The sequence below is a fragment of the Poromitra crassiceps genome (assembly GCF_964638095.1).
Source record: "Poromitra crassiceps genome assembly, contig: HAP1_SCAFFOLD_501, whole genome shotgun sequence".
NCBI lineage: Eukaryota > Metazoa > Chordata > Actinopteri > Beryciformes > Melamphaidae > Poromitra > Poromitra crassiceps.
Genome location: NW_028151907.1, coordinates 86,281 through 113,474, shown reverse-complemented (window position 1 = coordinate 113,474; position 27,194 = coordinate 86,281). Strand labels below are relative to the sequence as shown.

The 27,194-nt window shown below is 44.7% G+C and overlaps 1 protein-coding gene and 1 pseudogene across 2 annotated transcripts; both read left to right on the top strand.

Annotated features, from left to right (window-relative positions):
• Positions 1-2,123: 2,123 nt before the first annotated feature.
• LOC310771292 (N-lysine methyltransferase setd6-like) lies at positions 2,124-6,984 on the top strand (annotated as a pseudogene). The gene is made up of 9 exons: positions 2,124-2,144; positions 2,791-2,871; positions 3,220-3,364; positions 4,031-4,172; positions 4,462-4,656; positions 5,077-5,206; positions 5,449-5,644; positions 6,352-6,488; positions 6,796-6,984. The product of its transcript is annotated as an N-lysine methyltransferase setd6-like (transcript).
• A 198-nt stretch (positions 6,985-7,182) lies between these two features.
• On the top strand, positions 7,183-13,273 carry LOC310771291 (histone-lysine N-methyltransferase, H3 lysine-36 specific-like; the record flags this gene model as incomplete). The annotated part of the gene is made up of 12 exons (XM_083663938.1): positions 7,183-7,275; positions 7,386-7,436; positions 7,555-7,786; positions 8,290-8,446; positions 8,545-8,750; positions 10,023-10,135; positions 10,231-10,500; positions 10,625-10,741; positions 10,862-11,003; positions 11,173-11,282; positions 11,610-11,817; positions 12,507-13,273. The coding sequence occupies 12 exons, from the start codon at positions 7,183-7,185 to the stop codon at positions 13,271-13,273; spliced, it is 2,466 nt and encodes an 821-aa protein (XP_083520064.1).
• Positions 13,274-27,194: the final 13,921 nt, after the last annotated feature.

Sequence of the window (27,194 nt, the reverse complement as noted above, 5' to 3'; positions counted from 1 at the left end):
CTGCTTTTAATGATGTGACTCACATAATGTGGACATTTTGCTATAAGTGCCTTTTATAGTTTCACTGTGCTTTTAAAAAGTATTTTCATTTAATTGTTGTTTGTTTTTTTATGGACTAATGTGTTGCGAATCAAAGTTGATTGATTGATATTACAAGATAATTACAACATTTCTGATCGACCATTATTATATTTACCATAGTCAGCTTCAGCTATATTCAACAGAGTACCACAGGGATGACATATTTTTGCAGGCGGAAGTCCCGGACTTCCTGGATCTTACGGGGGAAAGTCAATGAGCTTTTAGAATGGGGATTTCACTTAAATGCATCAAATAAGGTCTGTGGTTAACAAAAGTTTCTGGAAGCGATAATTTGGGGTCAGCAGGATAATCTTCACCAACTTGAATCACTTTTAGGACTTTTGAAACGTAAATGCGTTTTTTAACGAAGCCGTTACACTCAGCGTCATCAATACTCACCAGCGTGTGTGTGTGTGTGTGTGTGTGTGTGTGTATGCATTTTTTTTCCCTCTATAGGGGAGAAATTAATAGTTAGAACACCAGAACAAACAATATAGCCTGTAACCTTATAAACATGTTATAATAGCTACATTTCAGGATTGCCCGACTATAAAACTCTTAATAAGGGTTAACATAATAGAATAAAATCATAAAATGATTAAATTTGTTGGATTAAGAAGGACAAGGCTGCAGATATATCTCGGGGGGCCTGTTCTTTCTTGGAGTATTGCTGGTTGGAGCGAGGGGTTCAGCTCAGCTTTGTTAAAGTACTTTTTTCCTAAAATAATGAGTCTTTCCTCTAATGTCATCAGGCCAGATATCTGGTGGCAATAGTTTGTGTTAGTATATCTGGGGAGCCTGTATGACATTCGTATTGCAATATTTTGGACAGTCTGGAGTTTTTTCAGTTCTACTTTTCCTATATTGCACCACGCCGGCATTGCATATTCAAACAGCGGCCTAATGTAGGCTATGCCTGGAAAATATGAATAGCAATTTCGGGTTTAGCTCCACCATGTTTCCTGCACAGCACTTTAAGGTGGTTCAGTCAGAGGCTGACCAGTAGTAGTAGTAGTAATCTTGGTACCTTGTAGGGACAGCTCAGGACGGACAGTCCTCTTCAGTCCCTCTGTTCCTCGGAGTGGATAGAAGGGCGGAGGGGATCAGGGAGGCAGGCTGTTACACTCAGCATCATAACCCTACTCACCAGCGCGTGTGTGTGTGTGTGTGTGTGTGTGTGTGTGTGCGTGCGTGCGTGCGTGTGTGTGTGTGTATGCATTTTTTTTCCTTTTCTTTTCTTTTTTTTTTCTATAGGGGAGAAATTAAGAGTTAGAACACTAAAACAAACAATATAGCCTGTGACCTTATAAACATGTTATAATAGCTACATTTCAGGATTGCCCGACTATAAAACTCTTAATAAGGGTTAACATAATAGAACAAAATCATAAAATTAACCTTATAAACGTTATAATACAATCCAGGATTAACCGGCTATAAAACTCACCATGAGGATTGAAATGATAATAGAATAAAACCATAAAATCATAAAGTGATTAGGCTACATTTGTTGGGTTAAGAAGGACAAGGGGGTGCTGCAGATATATCTCGGGGGGCCTGTTCGTTCTTCGAGTATTGCTGGTTGGAGCGAGGGGTTCAGCTCAGCTTTGTTAAAGTACTTTTTTCCTAAAATGATAAGTCTTTCCTCTAATGTCATCAGGCCAGATATCTGGTGGCAATAGTTTGTGTTAGTATATCTGGGGAGCCTGTATGACATTGGTATTGCAATATTTTGGACAGTCTGGAGTTTTTTCAGTTCTACTTTTCCTATATTGCACCACGCCGGCATTGCATATTCAAACAGCGGTCTAATGTAGGCTATGCCTGGAAAACACGAATAGCAATTTCGGGTTTAGCTCCACCAGAGGCTGACCAACTGTAGACAGCTCTTTATATAGCGCAGGTGACGTCACACGTATGAACTCACCGACGCCCCGCCCATTGTAGTATATATATATATATATATATATATATATATATATATATATATATATATATATATATATACACACACACATATATATACTCCAACACAGCCGGAAATGAGCAATATTCCCTTCAAAGTATAAGGTATATATATTTTTTAACATCGTTTCATTATTATTATGCCTTTATTTTGAAAGCAATAACCAGGGGAAAACCCCCGTTTTGTATTGTGGCTGGCTTGACGCTGGTCCCCATGATCTCCAAAACAACAATAAAGTAGGAGAGAGAAAACATGGCGAGCGGAGAGGAGGCCACATACTTTGAACTTTGATGTAGCCTAGAAAGTTCGACAGCTTGTCTACCTGCCAATTTGTGTGAACTAGCTCATCTTATCTAGGCCCGTTTCACAGCAACCGTTTTGACGTGGCAGCAGGATGTAAAGCAAGCAGGTATAACCTATAACAGTAATGAGGGCCCTGGCACTGGAACTCCTAAATGGAATTGAACCATTTGTGTGTGTGTGTGTGTGTGTGTGTGTGTGTGTGTGTGTGTGATACCTGTTTTACTTCCTGCATCAAATTGTTTGCTGTGAAATGGATCCTAGCCCCATAATGTTACGCTATGTTCTCCGTATACACTCTGGAACTAGCGTCACACAAACTTCCATAAGTCAGTTGGGGGACTCGGCTGTTCAAAACGCTCTCCTACCCGTCTCTGACGTCCGATTGCAGATGCAAAGATATAATGATGTTTATAATATCCATGTGACTCCATTGCTGACAGGTAGACGAAGGCTCAGAGCTCAAGCCTCTGCAGAACTTTCTACAATGGTGTGACCGAGTCGGCCTAGTGCTCAGCAATAAGGTCATTGTTCTCACAATTTACACAATAATCTCAGATATCCTTTTATGTATGTAGGCTATTACTTAACCCATTGATACCTGATGCAGCATTTGCGTGTATACATCCCTCATTTGTGTGTGTATCCCTTTAAGACTGCGAACCGCATTCACGCGGTTCGCGGTCTTAAAGGGATACACACACAAATGCTGCATCAGGTATCAATTTTTTAATCTGTCAAATCAACATGTATATATGTCTGCCTGAATCTGTCATTCAAAAGAGGTAGAGCCTGATATACAGTAGGTAGAGCCTGATATAGGTGAGCGAACATCATTCCTTGAGCTGGACGTGTCTCTCTCTCCCTCCCAGGTGTATGTGAGCAAAGAGGGGACAGTGGCAGAGTATGGCATGCTGGCTAAGGAGGACATAGAGGAGGGGGAGGTTCTGTTCACCATCCCCAGATCTGCTCTTCTCCACCAGGCAACAACTAAGGTCTCTGCCCTGCTGGAACAAGGTGACAACAAGCAGGGGAAGAAAAGCATGAACGGACCTATATACTGATATTTAACGAAATTGCTCACCCTAAAATCCAAAATACATATTTTCCCTCTCCCCTGAGTTGTTATTTATCCATCTAGAGATCATTTTGTGTTAGTGGCGCTCGGCCTGTGGTGCTCAATTTGCAAAAATAAAACATTTGAAAAGCTCAACAGCAATGTCTCTTTCCAGAAACTTTCCAGAAATTATGACCCGGTTACTCAAGATAATCCACGGACCTTGTTGTGAATGTGAGCAGTTTCATGTAGGAACTATTTTCTTTTGACCAAACTACACCCACTAGCTGCTAGCTAGCTAGTTCTGACATGAAACTGCAGCTAGCAGCAGCTAGCTAGTGGGTGTAGTTTGGTCCAGAATAGAAAATAGTTCCTACATGAAACTCTCTATGGAAAAATCTTTAGGGCCGATATCTACAAAACTCGGGCAACTAACACAAAACAATCTATGGATAAATAACACTACGGGGGAGAGAAAAAATATGTATTTTGGATTTTAGGGTGAGCTGTCCCTGCATTGGATGTATCATGATAAATACCATGTATGTAGTATTTCTTCCCCCAGCTACATGTGCGATTGAGGCTGATCTCACTGTCTCTACGCCTTCTCTCTCTCCCCTTCCCAGACAGGGCCTCTCTGGAGAGCTCGTCGGGCTGGGTTCCCCTGCTGCTGGCTCTGCTGTATGAGTACACGAACCCGCGGTCCCAATGGAGTCCCTACCTCTCCCTCTGGACTAACTTCAGGGCGCTGGACCAGCCCATGTTCTGGTGAGGAACAGTCTTCAATCAGTGTATACGTTTCCCAGCAAGAATGTCTACCTCCTGAATTGATTGGTTTGAAAGTAACAAAGCAAATTTACTGATGTAGATGTAAGCTATATTATGGTGTTTCTGCACTGCACTTCCCAGAGGTCAGCTGTCAATCAAACAGTGTCTCAATCAAGCAATCAATTAATTAATGAATTCCAGGCCTGTCTAACGTGTTTAGAAGAATGCTGCTGTTCTGCGCTCAGTATTTGAATTCTAGCATCCTTCACTTGATTGCTTCTTGTCACAGGTCCAGAGAGGAGAGATCCAGCCTGTTGAAGGGAACATGTGTTCCCTAGGCGGTGGACAGAGACCTGGCCAACATCCAGAGGGAATACACAGACGTGATCCTGCCCTTCATCAGCAGACACCCGGATCTCTGGAACCCCAGCACACACACCCTGGAGCTCTACACACAGCTGGTGGCCTTTGTCATGGCCTACAGGTTAGCAGGCAAGAGACCAACCGCGTTTGGGTTAGGGCTGGGCATTTTAAGTCAATTCAATATTCAACTACTCTCATCAAATTTTGATATATCATATTACTCAAGTACTTGCAAAACATACAGTATAATTAATTATCCTCCTGGAAACACACAGGCGGAACTAAAGTTTGCCTACGCCAAACAGTTAATTTTGTCGGTTGACTGAAACACACAACCAGAACCAAAGTTTGGCTACTAATTTCATAGGCTATATGCCTGTAAGAACATCTCTTACCATCTCATGTTTTCACCTTTATGTCAATTGGCCAACAACAGAAAACGGCGGTCTTCAACTCCCGGTTCTGAATGAAATGACAAGTCACAGTTACAATCACAATAAGGGAATCTTCATCTTCACCTTCTCCTTTCTTATCGCTGTAGTTTCCAAGAGCCCCACGAGGAGGAGGAGGACGAGGAGGAGGAGGCGGCCCCCAACCCACCGATGATGGTTCCTATGGCCGACATGCTTAACCACGTGTCGAGTCACAACGCCAATCTGGAGTACACACCGGTGAGGGGACACGCCCACTTCGTTATAATTAGCTGCACGCACGCACAACCTCTGAGTGTCACTCGCCAAACGTCAAATCTAGTCGCCAATGGCGCTTGACGGATGTTCATTTCGGGCCCTGCTTTCTTTTAATGAGTGTCCAACTATGTCTTTCTCTCTGTCTCGTAGTCTGAGTCCCTTCTTTTTCTGACCCATATCCTCTCTTCTCTCGTTCGTTCTCTTACATCCTGTGTCTTTCTCAGGACAGTCTGAAGATGGTTTGCGTGCGCCCCATTCGAAAGGGGGACGAGGTATTTAACACCTACGGCCAGATGGCCAACTGGCAGCTGCTGCACATGTACGGCTTCAGCGAGTCGTACGCCAGCAACAGCAACGACACCGCCGACATCCCCATCACCAACCTCTATAGAGTCTGGTCCCCTCCGGGACTGTCCTACAGCAGGTCAGTGACAGTCAATACAAATACCAATGCTCTCTGTCCTTTTCACACCATATCAGCAGGCTGCAGTCTTAGGGCCTGTGTGTGTCCACCTAGCATCTTTTTCCGACGTTAAACGCTGGGAGTGCGCTGGGGAGCGCTGATCCCAGCTCACAATATACAAGGAAGCAACGTTAGTTCAGTGCGGTAGGAGCTTGATAGCTGACAGCTAGCAAGCTAACAACACAGGTAGGTAGGCTACGCTATTAAAAGCAGTAAGCACAACACTCACCAGAAATATTAAGTGTCTAGCCAATCTGCTCCCACAATTGAGCCTTTCTGTCTCTGTTGCGATAGTTTCTCCATATGATTAGTTGCCAGAAAAGCAGCACCCGACACCAGCGTCTTTCTGAAAAGTTAAATTATTCTCAGCTGGGAGCGCTGGGAGCCGGCGCACAAAAACCCGGAGCGCTTTGAAATAGACGCTGGGTGCAGCGCACTTTCTATAGACGTCCATGTGCGCTCGCATACGCTCTCCCCCCATTAGAAACAACTGAAAAAAGATGCTGGACCTGAGGAAAAGACGCTAGGTGGACACAGGCCCTTAAAGGAGAATTCTGTTTTTTTTACAACCTGGACCTTATTTCCAGCTTTAAATATGATTTTTAAGTCACCACAAGTCAGCCTTCCTCTAAAACGTGTCCTCTCCCTCCTGCTCTCCTCCCAGGTGTTCAGTCTGATCTGGACGGGCAGCTGGTGGAGGAGAAGTGGCGGATGCTGTGCGAGACGGTGGGAGAGGACAGAGCCTTTATCTTCGGCAACCAGGGCTGCCTCACAGACACGGAGCTCCACACCACGCTTAAGGTGAGCGAATACACACAACAGTGCTGTTTACATGTATTGCCTGCATTTGTACTCAAGTACCGGTACTGAATACTGGACAAATCTCCTTAAATTGCTCTGGCATTCATTTATATTTCATGAAAAAAGCATCTCAATTGAGAGCCTTGCAGATCGCCTCGCAACGCTCTATTGATACAATTGATACATATATACATATGTATATATATATATATATATATATATACATATATATATATATACATATATATATACATATATTGATACAATACTCTATTGATATTGATACAACGCTCTCGCTCTGCTGCAGAGACCCCAGAAAAAACCCATCTACCTCTCAAATCTGGTAAATAGATACTTCAGTGTGCTGCGTATTGTCATCGTCATCTTAACTGTGCTGCGTATTGTCATCGTCATCTTATCCAGTATCAACTATCCTGCAGTACCATGTAGAATAGGTGGCCGCTGCAGGCCACAACTCTTTATTGAGTTTGAATAAGTAATGCACACAGTAGTCACATGACCTTTGTGATATTCTTTATTGAGTTTGAATAGGTAATGCACACATTAGTCACATGACCTTTGTGATATTCTTTATTGAGTTTGAATAGGTAATGCATACAGTAGTCACATGACCTTTGTGATATTCTTTATTGAGTTTGAATAGGTAATGCACACATTAGTCACATGACCTTCAATGAACCAAGACCGAAAGAGGCCGAGGAAGCTGTCCCACAAGGTTCTGGAATGCACCATAGAAGAAGTGTCTGCTACTCCTCCAAAGAAGAAGGTGTGTTGCCGCTGAGAAAGAGACGAAGAAGAAGAGTTCCAATAGACAGTTTGGAGTAGTTTTGAAACTGTTGCTGTATTTTCACAACCTGTTCTGTCTTTGCTTTCTAGGAGTCAAAGAGAATTACCTCAGAGGTCAAGAGGGTCGTCACGGACACTCAGGTACACAAGAGTACACAAGTTGAAAATTAACCCAATAAAAAAACATGTTAGTTAGTACCCAAACAGTGTGATGCCACAATTATACACTCATAACACGATGACACCTTGCCATGGACAGGTTGCATCTGTGAAGAAACAAAAGCCTGTGCCCAGCACATCGTCTGCCCCGGTCACTGCGGTCCCGCAGCCTCCAGAGAGCAGCGATGTCCTCCTCGTGGCCGCGTCTCCCAGCCCCCCAGGCTGTAAGACCCCCAAGCAGGAGGCAGACACGGAGGACTGCAGCATCGGGGACAGACAAAACGTACCCAATGGAACACTAACTCCCAAATCTGAGGTCTGCACGTCGCATTGTTCAGTCAGTTCAATTCATAACGCTCGGTGCTTATGGTCATAACTCGTCTTATCTAAAGGGAAACAGAATCTTTCGTTGGAGGCCTTTCTTCACTCTGCATTCCTCATCTCTCTAGGTGCTCGCTCCTGGTCTCAATGACCTTGCTTCCTCCAGTTGAGAGCTACTGTATTTCCACAGGGTTTTTATCAGGATGTAATCTGGATAAAGTCATTCATCCTTAGATGACTGTAACTCTATTCTAGCATCGATCAAAAGTCTCAAACTCTCGCATCTCTCGTTTTACAATGTAAAGAAGATGCTGCGTGTCATCACCGGCTGAACAAGAATGTCTGATGTTACAAAACAAATTCCTGCTTTTTCATATTAGCAGCGCAAAAATGAGCCACAAAATACAGTTGTGCACTGGTTTTGTTGAATAGTGTAAAGACGGTAAAGACGGTAAAGACGCTTTCCACTTTGTTGCCGTCTCAGTGATGTGTTGTGTCTTGCTGCGGCCTGCAGGGGGCAGCCTGCTGTGCTGTGAGGCCTGTCCTGCTGCTTTCCACCGGGAGTGTCTGAGCATGGAGATGCCCGAGGGCAGCTGGTTCTGCAACGACTGCAAAGCTGGGAAGAAGCCTCGCATCAAGGACCTCCTGTGGGTCAAGTGGGGACGTTACAGGTAAGGAGAGAGAAATAGTCTCCCCCTGTTATTGATAGTGGTTCTCTTCTCACCAAAGGCTGATGAACATTTGACCCTGGGGTCTCTCATTGCTCAAGGTGGTGGCCCGCAGAAGTCTGTCTCACCAAAGACGTCCCAAATAACATCTTGAGGATGAAGCATGAGGTGGGAGAGTTCCCGGTGCAGTTCTTTGGCTCCAAAGACTTTGTGTGGACGTACCAGGCCAGAGTCTTCCCCTACATGGAAGGAGACACGCAGAACATAGAGAAGATGGGCAAGGGTGCTGATGCAATCTACAAGACAGGCATGTAGCCTATTAACTCATTGAGTGCCAGCCACTTTTGGAGAACGGACGCTCCCAGTGCCAGAGTTTCAGAGCGTTTTCAGTGATTTCTCGAGGCCCACAGAATATTGTGTGATATTACTATGTAAACACTGAACACGCACAAAGAACGATGAGACTCTATTCTATCATCTGCAAAAAAAAGTTTATTGATCCCATTTTCCGTTCTTTAGTTATGAGCCGGAGAAGATAGCTTGATTCATCCAAAAATAGCAATTTTTTTCTAGAAGCTGAGATAATTGGCCTTTTGTGAAATTAATCATTTCAAGCACATCACTGACTCTGAAGCTAATCTTTTCTAATGTAGTCACACCTCAAAAATAATTTCCTTCAATAAAACAGTTTAGGCCAGGGAATTTTGTTTGGCAGAATAATATTTTTAGCTACAACCAGCAGCGCTGGCCCCTGCGTGCGCTGCTGGTTGCAGCTTCTTGCTGGTTTTGATTTGCTGCTGGTGGGCATCGGATATTCTGGCTTGCGTTTGTCAATCCTGTCCTGCTGCCTGGGTCTGTCTGGGTGTTGCGTGCTGCTCTGCGTGCCCCCCCCCCCCCCCCCGCCCCGCCCCGCCCCGCCCCGCCTCGCCTCGCCTCAACTGCACACTCCTCCTCCTGTCTGTGGTGGCTCTCTGCTGAGTTTGCTGTGCGCACAGTGAAGGGTGCGGACAGCCAGGCTTTTTTACAGCGTTCCGCGTGTTTGTCACCGGCAACGATGCTTCCAGTTGAGCATAATAACAACTCCACGGTGTGGATGTGCGGATTTGCTGTCGCAACCGACACGGAGCGGCTCAATTGTGGGAGCAGATTGGCTGCTGCAGGCACAGCTGCAGTAACGTGCTTCAGCATATCGATGCATACGGATGCGATGCGATTTCCGTTTCCATAACGACTTCTTCTTTGTTTTTTCCTTGCCTTTCTGTTATGTGGAGAGCACTGTCGCCACCTAAGGGTTCTGTAAAATAGGTTAGACACATCCAATAGCTATAATATTTGTACATCAGAGGCAGAAGGCTTTGATCGACGCCCCACCGTCAAAAAACGCAATTGACGAACATGTCCGTCCTTGGCACTCTACGTTACTATTTGAAATGACGAACATGTCCGTCCTTGGCACTCAATGAGTTAACTGTCTTTTTTTGCAAGTGCTCGATTGAAAATGTTATTACACATTTTTAGTTCAGTTGGCTCAAGTTATTATTTTAAATAGTTTAAGTAAACACTGTATCTGTTCTTGTAGCCCTGACTGAAGCAGCAGAGCGCTTCAAAGAGCTGCAGGCGGAGAAGGAGATGAAGCAGCTTCAGGAGGAGAGAAAGAATGACAAGAAACCTCCTCCATACAGACACATTAGGGTAACAGCGTATCAACAAAAACACACTTTGTTAGACTGACCAATAATAACGATAACATGTGACGCTTAAGAAAAAAAACTGTGCCATTGTCTCAGGTGAACCGACCAATCGGCAAGGTGCAGATCATCACGGCCGACCTGTCGGAGATCCCGCGCTGCAACTGCAAGGCGTCCGACGAGAACGCGTGCGGCGGCGACTCGGAGTGCATCAACCGCATGCTGATGTACGAGTGCCACCCTCAGGTGTGCGTGGCGGGGGAGCGCTGTCAGAACCAGGCCTTCACAAAGCGCCAGTACACCAGCGTGGAGATCTTCAGGACGTTGTCCCGTGGCTGGGGCTTACGCAGCATCTGCGACATCAAGAAGGTAGGCAGCCCGGGAGAAAGCCGAGAGAATATTTTTGATAAATGTGATATGAACTATCCACATTTTCCTCGTTCCCTTCTGTTTGACCATCTCTTCTTTGCTCGCTCGCTTCTCTCTCTCTCAGGGGGCCTTTGTGAACGAATATGTGGGAGAGGTGATCGATGAGGAAGAATGTCGAACCAGGATCCGACATGCTCAGGAGAACGACATCTGTAACTTCTACATGCTTACACTGGACAAGGTGAGTCTGAGTCAAACAAAACAACGTGGTGCACGCCGGGGGAGCAGCACACACCATTTGTCATTCAAATGAAATGCTCGGTGCGTGTCCTAAGCCTACACTTGTACGTTGTTATGTCAGGACCAGATCATCGATGCCGGGCCCAAGGGCAACCAGGCTCGCTTCATGAACCACTGTTGCCAGCCCAACTGTGAGACTCAGAAGTGGACTGTGAACGGGGACACCAGGGTGGGACTGTTCGCTCTGCAGGACATCGCAAAAGGTCCCAACTCGTTGTCTTTTTATTGATCATATTATTATATCATATTATATTATATTATATTATATATTATATTATTGATCATTTATATTATCAGTGAGTAATATCAGAATGCAGATGATTTTTGTTATAATCTGAGTACAGTGTGGAGCTAATGCAGTACATACAACAGGTGTGGACCTGACATTCAACTACAACCTGGAGTGTCTTGGCAATGGGAAGACTGTGTGTAAATGTGGAGCGCCCAACTGCAGCGGTTTCCTGGGTGTCCGACCGACAAAGGTGAAGACTCACATTTCAACACTTTTAGCTCGGCCTGATTGTGATATTGCTGTCAGACTACACCAAATACATAAAACATTTGGGAAAATAGTAAAATTCCCCCAAACTACTGTATCTCTGAACTATCTCATTAACCAGATCACACACATTTAGGCTATTCTATGTGGTCTCCTTTTGATAACTAATGTAATATTGTTTCACTTCCATTCACTGAGCCTCCCCTGAAACTGCTTGGAGGCAACCCCCCCCTCCCCCCGGGGAGGCCCGCCTCCCACTTTGAAAACCCCTGTGTTAGACCATCTTCTGAGCGTCTTTGTCCATGTGCAGAACCAGCCGTCTGCAGAGAAGCTGAAGGAAGGCAAGAAGAAGGTCCCTGGCAAGAAGAAGACCAAGCAGGAGGTGACCAAGGAGAGGGAGGACGAGTGCTTCAGCTGCGGCGACGGGGGACAGATCGTGTCCTGCAAGAAACCCGGCTGCCCCAAGGTCTACCATGCCGACTGTCTCAACCTGGCCAAGAGACCTGCAGGCAAGTGGGGTGGAGATGCTTCATTGTATCACATGCAGTTCTGCCAAGAAGGCTTCGTACCTACTATTATATTATACTACTAAAAATCTGTGATTTTTTTTGTGTTTTTATGACCAAGAACAACACTGGCAGGTCTCTGGCACAGCTGACAGTGGTCTGTAACTGACATGAATAATGAAATCACATTTTCACAATAGAGACACTAGCTGATTAGAGTGGGGATCCAACTGAGAATAGGTCATACATCATCATGCAAAATATTGGAATAATAATACTGCTTTGCCATTTGCTTTTTTTGGCTTTAGAACAAAAAGTTTTGCAATGCTGATGTCTCACTCATACTAGCACGGACCTCCATCAATGAACAGTTGAAAAAAGGTCATCATTTTGGCGTTTCTACAGCAGAATAAAATGTAACAAAAATTGCGGTTCATTTTTCTGCCCCCACGACACATGGACACATTTTTGTATTATGATATATTGAATTTCAATATATTGTCCCATCCCTAGAAGCCAGAAATCTCAGCACCTGGCTAAACCATTGGTAATCATTAACAACCCTGGCAACCCTCTGCAGTTTATTAATGTCATTTTTATGCTATGGGACAATAAACATTGTATTTATTGCACCTTTAACCTCAAAATGACCAAATCATGTTGGCTTATCATGATCAATAAGCGTGAACTTGTGTCTCCAGGGCGATGGGAGTGTCCGTGGCACCAGTGTGACGTGTGTGCTAAAGAGGCGGCCTCGTTCTGTGAGATGTGCCCCAGCTCGTACTGTAAGGAACACCGTGAAGGCATGCTCTTCATCTCCCGGCTGGACGGCAAGCTGTCGTGCAGCGAGCACTACCCGTGCGGCGCCGACCCCCTGGAGCCGGGCGAGATCCGCGAATACGTGCCCGACGACGGGAGCCCCGGGGCCGCTGAGGCCCTGCCCCCGCCTCCCTCCCTGGTCCCCGAATCCAGAGCCGACTCTGCCGCCACCGGCCTGCCCTCCTCCCCCCCCGACGGGGAGGAGCGGGACCCTCCCCCTCGCCTCTACATCAACACAAAGACCGCTACCTCGCGTTTCTTACCCTCCAGCAGCAGGTCCTACCTTGCGGACAGAACTGAAGGGTTCTCCTCTCCTTCCTCCTTCTCCAAGGGCGAGAAGGAGGACGGCGAGGTAGAGGACGGGGATTTGGACGAGTTAGAAGTGGAGGAGGAGGAAGATGAGGATGATGAGGACGACGACGAGGACGACGAGGACGAGGACGGCGACGACATCGAGGAGATGGAAGTCGTGGTAGATGAGGAGGATGAGCAGCAGTACGGAGGTGAACTGGTGGGGGAGGAAGAGGAGGAGGAGGAGGAGGAGGATGAGGAGGGGGATGTGTATGACACTTGGGGGGACTACGTGGGGGACGACACCGAGGAGGGAGAGGTGGACGAGTGGTGGAGAGTGGAGGACGATGACAAGTGAGCCGGCTCGCCTCCCTCTTCGGACTCGGCCAATCCGCTCCCTCGAAGCCACTCTGCTCTCGACAGAAAAACTAAACGTAGGAAAAGACTATACAGTAGAGTTTGTTGGTTTGGTACCTAGTTGAGTTTGGTACTCTCCCCTCCTCTCCTCTGGTTCCCCCTCTCCCCCTCTGCTCTCCTCTCTGGTTCCCCCCCTCTCTCTCCTCTCTCTCTCTCCTCTGGTTCCCCCTCTCTCTCCTCCTCTCCCCCCTCTCTCTCCTCTGGTTCCCCCTCTCCCCCCTCTCTCTCCTCTGGTTCCCCCTCTGCTCTCCTCTCTCCCCTCCTCTCCTCTGGTTCCCCCTCTCTCCTCTCCCCTCCTCTCCTCTGGTTCCCCCTCTCTCCTCTCCCCCTCTCTCCTCCTCTCCTCCCTCTCTCTCTGGGGGTTCCCCCCACCCACCCCCATCTGCGGTCGCCTTTTATACACGTCCCAAACAACGCAGGACAACGTGATTGGCTGGCTCAGATACGTATCGTCGCCGTGAAGTCACATTTTCGAGCAGCCCCTGTCAGCCGACAGCGCCCCCTCCCCGTGCGGCTGAATTATGCTCACCCTGCCGTGAAGGGCGCGGGGGTGGAGCGAGGGGCGGGCGCGTCAAATTACGTAAATTTGTTGGGCGTGGTTATTCGCTAGCTCCAACGGCCGCTCGCGTTGTGCCTGATTTTTTTTCTAACAGCGCGAGCTTCTCTCCAAACATGTCCGCTTTCGAGCCACTGAAATCAGTGATTTCTAACCCCACATAGGATAAGCAATAACCACGCCCTGTGGCGCCGGGATTGGCCAGGAGCAACACTGGAGGGCACGCAGCACAGCGATTTCATGAACCAACTGAATAGCTCTTGAGAAAGGACAGCGATTTCGAGAGCGGACATTGAGAGCGGACATTGAAATGAATTATGGTCACCTTAGCATAGTAATAATAATAATAAGCATAATAATTGTAATCTACACAATGTACACAATCTACAAAAACATGCAATAATATAAACGGTGTTGTGTTCACGTTCATAGCTCATATAATATAATGTATCATATCGTTAATTTCAAGCTCGATTCTTACCCAGAGAAAAGGTAGCCTACAGCACTGAAAATATAACAAGCAATAGTTTTTTAAACATCTTTATTTAAAAAGATGAAAAACCCCAGGTGCTTTAGTCCCAAGCTTCAATGCTCCTGGCCAATCCCGGCGCCACAGGGCGTGGTTATTGCTTATCCTATGTGGGGTTAGAAATCACGCTACGGAGACAGGAAGACAGCAGAAGACCCGCCCCTGTCTTCCGGTGGCCTGTGCTGCAGTGTTTTCGTAGCACAGCACGGGGCTATTATTACTTCCGCCCATAGCCGGAAAACTCGGAGCGAGGTTTTTCCATCCAGGCTAGCTAAGATGGCAGTATATTTATGTATTTATTTTCTACTTAATGTGATGTGTGTGACATTAAAACAAAACAAGAATTAGCTGAACACTGCAATAAAGACTTCAGGCCCCCCCCCCCCACCACACACACACACACATAAATAAAGAGAGAGAACAGATCACATTGGAAAAATACATAATTAGTCAAATAAAAGATGACACGCTGGCTGGATCAAATTAAGTTTCAAAATATTAAATACATCCCCCATACAACTTCCCTGGATACATTTGGTGTGTCTCAGACTCAGCTCTGTTTGAGGCAGATAGAATCCTCCTGGCTCTCTGTCTGTTTATGAGGAGAGCGCACAACCTCTCCCTCTGCACTGTCTCTGATCTCCACAGGCTTAAAATAACGTTTACATTCATTCACCCCTTAATTCATGGAAATCCCCCTTAAAATGAAGTTATTAATTGAGGAAACACATTGAAGCCCCTTTAAACAGCCCCTTAATATGGCTGCTTACTTTCTAATGTAATCACATGTAAGAAAATTAAAGGACATAAAAAAAAATCCCTTAATCTCGTCTCCAATCAAATAAATCCCTTCAAACCCAATGGTATCAACCCTTACTGCTTTTCAAGCTATGTTATTTAAATTGTTAATTAATGTTTATTTAATGGGGCAATCAAGAACATTTCAGCGATCAAATTAATCCCCGCATCCAGGAACAAACTCCACTACTTAATAAAAACATATCCACATTTACTCTGTATATATACAAACAGCTCAGTCTGCCTGCCTGGTAACCCACTTTCCCATCATATTTTATTTCTCACAACATAAATCTTTTATGAGAGCAATTCAGCAACATTTTGCATCAACCCACTAAGCTACATCAACCCAACAGGCAGCCAGCAGTCATTTGGGGATCCACTTCATTTTTGTTGTGGCTGAACTTGTTAGAAATTGTATTTAATGGCTAGCCCCTTGAGATGCACCATCTCGTTTTCAAGGGGGTCCAACACAAAAACAGAACAATGCAACATGAACAAACATACAACACAGCAGCACACGGAGGCTCCATTCACCATGAACAAACATACAACACAGCAGCACACGGAGGCTCCATTCACCGACCCACCGACACATTCCCCTAACCCACAACAACCTACAGAAAAAGTAAGAAGTTGATAGAGCGAGATAGTATTATGCATATTATACACATATATATACAATACACACATACTGTAGTACTATATATATTATATTATATATTTCTATATATACCATATCATATTATATTATATATATCCGTATATATCCACGCACATACACATATATGTACATATTTACACATGCATGTATATATGTACATATATACTATACACACATACATACCATAGATATTATACAAACATTGCACAATGCACTAACGATTCAGACAACAGAGTGACCAAACAAGCAGTAATAAGGGGCAAGAAGACAATACCATTAAAAGCAGCAGCATGGTGTTTTGAGGAATGGTACTAGTGAGTTTTTGAAGAGGTGAAATGAGTTGATTGTTCTGAGGGTATTGGGCAGGTTGTTCCAATCAGAAGGAGCTTTGAATTTAAATGCACGTCTGCCAATTTCTTTATTAGTTCTTTATATTATAACTTTATATTTCCAGTCCCACTTTTAATACTCTAGGACCCCGGAAGTTAGGAGAATTTAATGACAGATATGAAAGTAGAAAAGTAGAAGACATTTTGTTTATAATGGATACATATTACCTAGAGAGGGTCAGTATGTGCAGGTGTAAAGCATGATAAAATCCACTTGGTGGCGGTAATGCCATGAGCATGGAGTGGTGTGGCTGGGCTTGTGGTTTCATACATAGACACACATTGGTGTCTGTTAATAGCAGGAATCAGCATGTTTTTAAACAAACGGATTGGCAATATTTCCAGGTGCAAATGTCATTTGTTTTAAACAGCAGTTCATGTTGAAACCATGCCCTCTTTGAACTCTACTGTTTCATACCTTAAGCTAGACACTCTTTTAAACTTTAAATGAGTCACAATTTTTAGGACTCTATCACTTTAATCTAATCTGTTTGAGAAATCACACTTTATACTTTTTAGACCTTTATAATGGGACCCTATCGAGCAGGGAACTCACTTCTACTTTTTACTAAATTCACAGTTTATAACTGACAGTTCACACAACTTTAACACTAGTCTCATCTCATCCATGAAACTATTAAAACACATCACAGAGACATGCATGCTGTTGCTCTGGGCAGCATATTTCATCATCGCGATGGCTCAGGATAAAACACATCCCCCTCATGTTTTCCCAATAAATGTAATGTAGTTACAAAAAAGGTGTTGATTGAATTTGTGAACTCTGAAGTCCCTGGAAACCAAAAATAAATGTGTTTTGAGTTTTGCTCCTCTAAGTAAAGACATTTTTAAAGCTTTGAGATCAGTCAAACATTAAATAATTGAAGTAGCCTGTGCAGAAAATAACAGTCATGTAATACAAGCTCTTTTTGCTAGCATTTATTTATTTCAGTAATTTCCTTTAATGTGAGAATACAGTTACAACAAAACTGGAAAATTAGTTTAATATAATAAAATACAATAACAATTATTGCAACAATTATTTTATTATGTTGGCAAACAAGCGAAAGGTTAACATTAGTATTAACACATTCACTGCCAGACGTTTTTTTTTTTACTGTAGTTAGCTTCTGCCAGAGGGTTTTTTTGAGGATTCTGGCTCATCTTTCAAGACCCGAGGATTCTTTTCTGCTAAGATTTTGTGAACACACAATATCTCAAAAGAACTAATAGAATGTGTGCTTTCTCTGTCTAAAAGAGTTAGTTTGTAGAGTTAGTAGTTATGTAAGCATTAGCAGTTGAATACAGCATGGTTTCAGCATCAGAAAAAATATTCAGAGATAAACGGCTTTTTGTGAAATTCGATAGAACAGTCACTTTAACCATTCATTTTTGGCTCTCTCTCTCTCTCTCCCTCCCCCTCTCGCTCTCTCTCCCTCCCTCTCGCTCTCCCTCCCTCTCTCTCTCTCCCTCCCTCTCGGGAGGGAGACGCACTAGGTTTAATCCTAGTGAGAGGGGGAGAGGGAGAGAGAGAGAGAGAGAGAGAGAGAGAGAGAGGGAGGGAGGGAGAGAGAGAGAGGGAGAGAGAGAGAGAGAGAGAGAGGGAGAGAGCGAGAGGGAGAGTTGCTTCAACTCCTCCCTCCGTGGGCGTTCTTCTTGGCTGCAGCGGCCGTCACAAGCTTGTCTGCTTTGCTGCTGTCCTGTGCCTGTCTGCACGGCCGCTGTTTGAGGAAGTCTGGATGTACTCGCTCGCTTCTTGGAGTTTTGGTTGAGAGAAGCTTTTGCGATTCTGGTCATATTTATGCTGCGTGTTTCAAAGTGTGTTCCACCTGTAATCTATTATGCAAATTTGCAATCCCGCATCGCCAGCAATCAGCGCGAAAACGAAAGCGTTTTCCCCCATCCATTTTCATGAGAATGGCTGGGGTGAGAATGGCGTGACAAGTTAAAAAAATGCTTGCCTTCCTCTAGTCAGGAGAGCACTGTTGCCACTTAGTGGGTCGGTGGAATGGGTTGTAAACGTTCGGTGGCTCCAATAATTATATAAGAGATGTAAAAGGGTTAGATGCACATCCCACGGTCAAAAAAAAAAAAATCATTTTTTTTACGTATTAACTCATTAACACATTAAGTGCCATAGACGACCTAACTCGTCTTACATAATCCAGCGCTTAAGTGCCAAGGACGGACTAACTCGTCTTACATAAAGATTTTTTTTTTTTGACAGTGGGACATCAATCAACCCCTTTTACATCTTCGAGATAACTATTTGGAGCAAGAGCATGTGTGTAATCTATTTTACCGACCACTAAGTGGCGACAGAGACCGAGAGAAGTCACAGCCACGGGACCCAAAAGCCACAAAAGCAGCCGCCTCCCGCGGAAATGGCTTGGCGATTTTACAGTCATTAGCCCGGACACACACACACAGAACGGACAGAGATCCCTTCCCCCCAGAGCCGCGCAGCAACGCGCGAACACACACACACACACACACACACACACACACACACACACACACACACACACACCGCGGAAGCAAGCCATTCAAGGAAATGGCGACGCGATTTTACAGTAATCCATTTCAGACTCGTCTTGCCCGACAGGCAGACAGGCAGGCAGGCAGCACAACGCGCTTCTGACACGCTCCTCCTTCCTCCTGGCTCTAGAGCCAGGAGGAAGGAGGAGAAGACACACGGAGGGAGGAGTTTGAATGAGAGGGGTGTTTCCTGTTGTTATGGAGGAAATTACTGTTCAAAACTATTGTTTAGAATGTCTGACGGTCTTACTGATGCCAAAAATGAATGGTTAAAGTGACTGTTTCACAAGAAGCCATTTATCTCTGAATAAATTTCCAGACGCTGAAACCATGCTGTACTCAACGGCTAATATCTACATAACTACTAACTCTGCAAACTAACTCTTTTAGACAGAGAAAGCACACATTCTATTAGTTATTTTTAGATGATTGATGTTCATGAATTCTTAACAGAAAAGAATCCTCGGCTGTTCTAAAATGAGCCAGAATCGTCAAAAACACCCCTGGCACAACTTACCTACAGGAATGAAAACATGGCTGGCATTCAATGTGTTAAGTGCCATAGACGACCTAACTCGTCTTACATAATCCAGCGCTTAAGTGCCAAGGACGGACTAACTCGTCTTACATAAAGATTTTTTTTTTTTGACAGTGGGACATCAATCAACCCCTTTTACATCTTCGAGATAACTATTTGGAGCAAGAGCATGTGTGTAATCTATTTTACCGACCACTAAGTGGCGACAGAGACCGAGAGAAGTCACAGCCACGGGACCCAAAAGCCACAAAAGCAGCCGCCTCCCGCGGAAATGGCTTGGCGATTTTACAGTCAGAAGCCCGGACACACACACACAGAACGGACAGAGATCCCTTCCCCCCAGAGCCGCGCAGCAACGCGCGAACACACACACAGACACACACACACACACACACACACACACACACACACACACCGCGGAAGCAAGCCATTCAAGGAAATGGCGACGCGATTTTACAGTAATCCATTTCAGACTCGTCTTGCCCGACAGGCAGACAGGCAGGCAGGCAGCAGCAACGCGCTTCTGACACGCCCGCTGTTAGGAGGAAGGAGGAGAAGACACACGGAGGGAGGAGTTTGAATGAGAGGGGTGTTTCCTGTTGTTATGGAGGAAATTACTGTTCAAAACTATTGTTTAGAATGTCTGACGGTCTTACTGATGCCAAAAATGAATGGTTAAAGTGACTGTTTCACAAAAAGCCATTTATCTCTGAATAAATTTCCAGACGCTGAAACCATGCTGTACTCAACGGCTAATATCTACATAACTACTAACTCTGCAAACTAACTCTTTTAGACAGAGAAAGCACACATTCTATTAGTTATTTTTAGATGATTGATGTTCATGAATTCTTAACAGAAAAGAATCCTCGGCTGTTCTAAAATGAGCCAGAATCGTCAAAAACACCCCTGGCACAACTTACCTACAGGAATGAAAACATGGCTGGCATTCAATGTGTTAATACGTCCATGGCAGTGAAGCGCTGGATTTTTTTTGACGTATACATACGTCAGTGGCAGTCAACGTGTTAAACATTAATTCATTTTTTTTTTTTATAAATAGACCATGTCAGGGTGCCCAAGTATAACCCATTTTCAATGGTTTTAAATTGAAAAAACAAAATGTTTTTTCCCCCGTTTTCGTTTTCCGTTTTAAACTTTGAAACAGAAAAACGGAAAAACGTTTTTAGCAATTTTTTTTTTTTTTTTTTTTGTAAATTCATGGCGGGCCACTTAAAAACGGGCAGCGGGCCGCAGTTGGCCCGCGGGCCGTAGTTTGGCCACCCCTGTCTTAACCCATTGATACCTGATGCAGCATTTGCGTGTATATCCCTCATTTGTGTGTGTATCCCTTTAAGACCGCGAACCGCGTCCACGGTCTTAAAGGGATACACACACAGATGCTGCATCAGGTATCAATGGGTTAAATGACAGTAAATCCTGAATGAATGACTGACTGGTCTAATCTGTGTGATTGACAGGAGAGATGAGTAGAGGAGCGGGGTTTTCACCACCAGCATTACGACCGGGACTGCAGTATGGGTAGAGTTTCTCAGTGAAGGTGCAGCCAGTAAAGGAATAGATCAGAGCTGCAGCATCTACGTCATAGAAGGAGACCAGACCCTCCTCATAATCCACAAACACCCCCACCTTCTGAGGCTGTGTCTTCAGAGAGATTAAGACATCAGCAGCTATGTACTCATTTCCATCCCTCAACTCTATAGTCCAGAAGCCATTCTCTGGCTCCAGTATGACTTTTCCCTTCCTGTTGATCGACTCTTTGGCCACTCCTAAAGTCCACCTAGTCTTCACTTTAACCTGAACCTCATAGTAAAACCTTCCTGAAGAGAAGCTCTGCTTTCCTAAGACGCTGGGATAAGAAAATCTCTCTGGGTTGTCTGGGAGATTCTCCTTTACATCAGCACAATTTACTTGTTTCCCATCATCAGACAGGATGAGAAAGGGATTTGCTGTATCAGGATCTAGAGTCACATCCACGGCATACTGCTGGACCCTTTTCAGCTCAGCCTCAAGCAGCTTCTGCATCTCTTTCCTGAGAGTCTCCTCCAGCTGAGCCACAGCTCTCCTCACAGTCTCCTCCAGCTGAGCCACAGCTCTCCTCACAGTCTCATCACATGATGAGTGGACACTGACCTCTGTCCAGTCCTTGGTGTGGGGAGGCGTCTTCAGGGATGGGAAGCTTTGGAGGAGGTGGAGGTGGTCTTCAATGAGTAAGAGCTTCTTCACCTCAGCGCTTCTCTTCATCAGCTCAGATATTTCCTGTTCCAGCTCTTTAATTAAGCGTTCAGCCTGCTTCTCTGTTGTTTTCTGCTTCTCCTCAATCGTCTTAATGAGCTCAGCCTGGCCTCTCTGCGCAGACTGTATCAGACCAGTGAAGACCTGCACACTGTGTGCTATCATGCTGTCAGCAGCTTCCTTGCTGAGCTTTACTGAGTGTTTGATGTTCGGAATATTCAGCCGTCTCTCCCGGATCATCTGCTGAATTTCAGCCTCCGTCTTCCCCAGCTCAGCCTTCTTTCCTTCATATCCTTCCTTCAGAGGGACACATTGATGCGACTTGTGGTCTGACTCAGTGCAGACCTGACATACACATATCTGGTCAGTCTTGCAGAACCGCTTCAGTGATTTATCATGCTCTTCACATCTCCTGCCTTCCAGGTTCTCCACAGGATGCATCAGCTTGTGTCTTTTGAAGCCTTTGATTCTCTGGTGAGGCTCCAGGTGAGTCTCACAGTAGGAGGTCAGACACTTCACACAGGACTTCTGTGCCTTCCGTTTGGTCCCAATGCAGACGTCACAGGGAACTTCTCCTGGTTTGGCACAGCTGCTGGCATTCATCTGAGCTGACTTTCTGACCTGAACAGCCAACCCAGATATGAAAGTGTTGACATGAAGCTCAGGTCTTCCATTAAATTGGTGGTTACATATGGGACACAGGCACTGGGTACTAGTAGCCCAGTGGTGTGTGATACAGTTTTTGCAGAAGTTGTGTCCACATGGTATTGCGACTGGATCAGTGAATACATCCAGACAGATGGAGCATTGAAGCTGCTCTTCAGAGAGGAGACTGGTGGCAGCAGACATATCTAGACACGGACACCAAAAGTGAAAGTGTGAAATAACAATACTGTAACACACAATTCTTGAATATTCAAAAATATCAAAGTTACGGTAGATCATTGGAATATATGATCAAAAGTTATTTTGAGTTATGCAGTTACATTACATCATTTGACAAGTATCAGTGCAAAAGAAAACTGGGAAATTGGAAATCTGGATACAGCTAGATTATGTATCACTGCTCTGTTTATCAAAATAATAAAAGTAGCCACATAGCTCCGCCTCCGATGCAAAAGTTTAACGGGACACTAACAGATCTGATCTGCCAGCACACACAGGTTTGACTGGAGTTAAAAGTACTAGATACACACAGGTTTGACTGGAGTTAAAAGTACTAGATACACACAGGTTTGACTGGAGTTAAAAGTACTAGGTACACACAGGTTTGACTGGAGTTAAAAGTACTAGGTACACACAGGTTTGACTGGAGTTAAAAGTACTAGGTACACACAGGTTTGACTGGAGTTAAAAGTACTAGGTACACACAGGTTTGACTGGAGTTAAAAGTACTAGATACACACAGGTTTGACTGGAGTTAAAAGTACTAGATACACACAGGTTTGACTGGAGTTAAAAGTACTAGATACACACAGGTTTGACTGGAGTTAAAAGTACTAGGTACACACAGGTTTGACTGGAGTTAAAAGTACTAGGTACACACAGGTTTGACTGGAGTTAAAAGTACTAGGTACACACAGGTTTGACTGGAGTTAAAAGTACTAGGTACACACAGGTTTGATTGGAGTTAACACGTTCACTGCCAATGACGAGTTGACTCGTGAAAAAAAAAAATTGCTACGTGGATCAATGCCCCCCACGTCTCCTATAAAAATATTGGAAGTATTGAATGTGTATAATCTATTTTACCGACCAACTAAGTGGCGACAGTGCTCTCCCGACAGAGAGAAAGCCAACCAAATACAGCCGCGGGAGAAAGCCATTCTCAAGGAAATGGCTTGGCGATTTTACAGTCATCAGTCACCAGACTCGCCCGAGAGCGGCCGCGCCAGCAGCAGCATACCGAGAGCGGAGAGCGGTGCTGGCGTGGGGGATTGCAAATTTGCATAATAGATTATGGGTGAAACACACTTTGAAACACCCGCAGAAAGGCCAGAATCGCACGCATTCCGAAAACCCAGAAACGAACGAGCCTCATTCTCATACTGTAGGCGAAAACGCTTTCACGCTGCTGCACACGGGCGGACAACGGTGGGGGGTTCCAAAAATAGACTGGGTGGGCAGCATAAAGCCTAGAATCGCACAAAGCTTCATCAAAGCTCTCAACCGAAAATCCAAGAAACGATTGAGTCCCATCCACAGTCCACACTCGCCACACTCGCCGACGAGGGGCCGCCAGAGAGGGAGGCTGCTCACTGCTCAGACAGGCAGGAGAAACTGGCTTGTGACAAACGCCACCAGACACGCCCACGGAGGGAGGAGTTTGAAAGAGAGGGTGTTCAGAACTATATTGTTCAGATGTCTGATCTCTCACTGATGCCAAAAATAAATGGTTAAAGTGACTGTTCTGCCTGTTTGATTGAATTTCACAAAACTGCGATTATCTCAGCTTCCTGTCTCAGACGCTGAAACCATGCTGTACTCAACGGCTAATATCTACATAACTACTAACTCTACAAACTAACTCTTTTAGACAGAGAAAGCACACATTCTATTAGTACTTTTGTGAACTTCGTGTTCACAAAGTCCAAGCAGAAAATTATCCTCGGCTCTTGTAAAATGAGCCAGAATCCTCAAAAAACGGCTTGGCAGAAGCTACCTACAGTAAAAATAAAATGGCTGGCAGTGAATGTGTTAAAAGTACTAGGTACACACAGGTTTGACTGGAGTTAAAAGTACTAGGTACACACAGGTTTGACTGGAGTTAAAAGTACTAGGTACACACAGGTTTGACTGGAGTTAAAAGTACTAGATACACACAAGTTTGACTGGAGTTAAAAGTAGGCTACTAGGTACACACAGGTGCAGGCACTGGCACACCAGCTGCGTTTACATACACACTTTTTCCTCAATCTGATTGAAATCAATTGGATTGAAGATTTAAATGGGATGATGTGATTTAATATCATCCGGTGTTTACATGCGGCGACACATTTAATTGAACAGGCTGTGTGACATGCGGAAAAGTGATGAATAGCTACAACTTGACAGGTCTGCCAACTCTCGCTTTGACCATGAGACAAGCAAACAAGCTATTTATTGACACTTCACTCTCTTCACGCCACAAGTAGGATACATTTTCTCACAGTGAAACATAAATGCATACTGTAATTAACACCAGTATAGCATGCGTGAATTATGCCAGACATATGGACTGTCACACGGAAATGAGACAGGGAATCCTGAGCCTACTACATTATATTGTATACTATATTGCCTACTCCTTGCATCGTCGGAGACGAGTGTTGAAAATCTCCAATCATCATCATCATCAACTTTATTTGCAGACACAGTGTCCAGATATAACAACAGACAACAATTCAGAGAACACACAAATACACAGTATATCTATAAAAGGCACTTATACCAAAACTTCCACATATGTGATTGGTATCTGACAGAACTAATACCAGGGTTGGTTAGTAGCATGATATTCGAGTTCTGAGAGACATTTAGACGCCCAATAAATTTGTACATCAAGGTTCTTAAAAGTGCCTGAAAAGTGCTGACACCTGCATGGCAGAACAGTTCACTTGCACTAGTCCACCTGGGTTTTCTCAGCAAAATCCTCATACAGTCATTGTATGCAACCTGAAGTTTGTGGAGGCTAGCTTTTTTATACTTAACCCACAGGGGAGCAGTGTACAAAGGGGTACAGTAGGCCCTAAAGAGACTTATCTTTACCTCAACAAAAGTGGAATTTCCTAACCAACATGTTAGCCTGGGCATATAACATACGGCGCTGTCTGTACATGTCGTCATCATCAGACATTTGGTCTGTCATAAAATGACCCAGATATTTAGTTTTAACACAGACAGATAAAACATTATCAGACAAATAAAAAGCAGGAAAAGTGAGATCCCTGTCCCCTTTAGTTCTACAGATCATAACCACACTTTTTTTGGCATTGTACTTTACATCGAATTTGACACCATAGATGGAGCAGATATTCAATAGTTGAAACCCAGCACTGCTAGGGAGACGATGGCCAAATCGTCCGCATACATAAGGTGGTTGACTAAGGTATTACCAATCATACAACCAGTCCTACAGTGATTTAGCTGGTCAGATAAATCATCCAGACCATGTATAGATTGCCCCCTGCCTCACCCCATTACCAACACCAAAGGGGGTGGATACTCTATTGCCCCATCTGACCTGCATATTCTGGTTGGCATACCAGTATGCCAGAAGACGGGTTATGCTGCCAGGCACACCTCTTTGACTCAGTTTTAAAAACAGTTTATGGTGATTGACCCGGTCAAACGCCTTAGAGGCATCAATAAAACCAATTAGTACAGAAGAATTCTGCCTTCTATAGGTCTCAACAATTTCTTTCAAAGCATATATACACAAATCAGTACTATGCTTTGCTATAAAACCAAACTGATTGTCTGTTGTGGAAATAAAAAGGCTTAAATGATCTAATAAAATCCTTTCCAGTACTTTGGATAACACACTAGCCAGAGCAATCGGCCTGTAATTATCTATGCTTCCTACCTTACCTGCTTTGTCTTTTATGACCGGCACAAGAGTAACAGACAACATAGACTGAGGCAACACACCATGGCTCATGAAACCAGTAAAGCAAATGGCAAGCAGAGCTGCGACCCTAGGGCTTGCTAGCTTAACTCATTGAGTGCCAGCCACTTTTGGAGAACGACGCTCCCAGTGCCAGAGTTTCAGAGCGTTTTCAGTGATTTCTCGAGGCCCACAGAATATTGTGTGATATTACTATGTAAACACCGAACACGCACAAAGAACAAGGAGACTCTATTGTATCATCAGCAAAAAAAAGTTTATTGATACCATTTTCCGTTCTTTAGTTATGAGCCGGAGAAGATAGGTTGTTTTCAGCGTTTTCAGGCATTTCAAATTATAAGCTGAGATATTCAGCCTTTTGTGAAATGAAGCATTTCAAGCACATTCACTGACTCTAGCTAATATTTTCTGATGTAGTGACGTGGTGTAGTTGTGTCCTGCCCTGCGTGCCCCACCCCCCTCTCCCCCCCTCAGCTGAAAACTCCTCCCCACACTAGTAACACACAGCCTCACGCACCCAGCATCTATTTTCGGAGTGCTGTTTGTGCGCCGCCTCCCAGGCAGCGCAACATGGAAAAGCCACACGCGGACTGCAGGGAAAGGTTTGGCTTTTCAGTGTCGGCTGCTGCTTTTCCTAGTGGCTAATCGTGTGGAGAAACTATGCTGACAGACAGACAGAGGCAGAAGGGCTCAGTTGTGTGCGCGGATTGACTGTGTTCGCAGGCACCGGCAGTTGCAGCCAGAACAATCTACATGGCTCTGGGCTGCAGCATGAGCGGTTTTCTCTTTGATCACGGGGCTTTTTCAGGCTGTCATTGGCACTCAATGAGCTAAATGGGTGACTATACTATAAATACTAAACGTGATTTAGCGGGTTCCTTTTATCAGTTTGACTTGAAACAATGTCACAGGCTGGGAAAGGGTCTGATCTAATGTAAACAAGCAAAACATGAAAGTACGTCCGAGTACGTCTTTGGCACAGAACGCC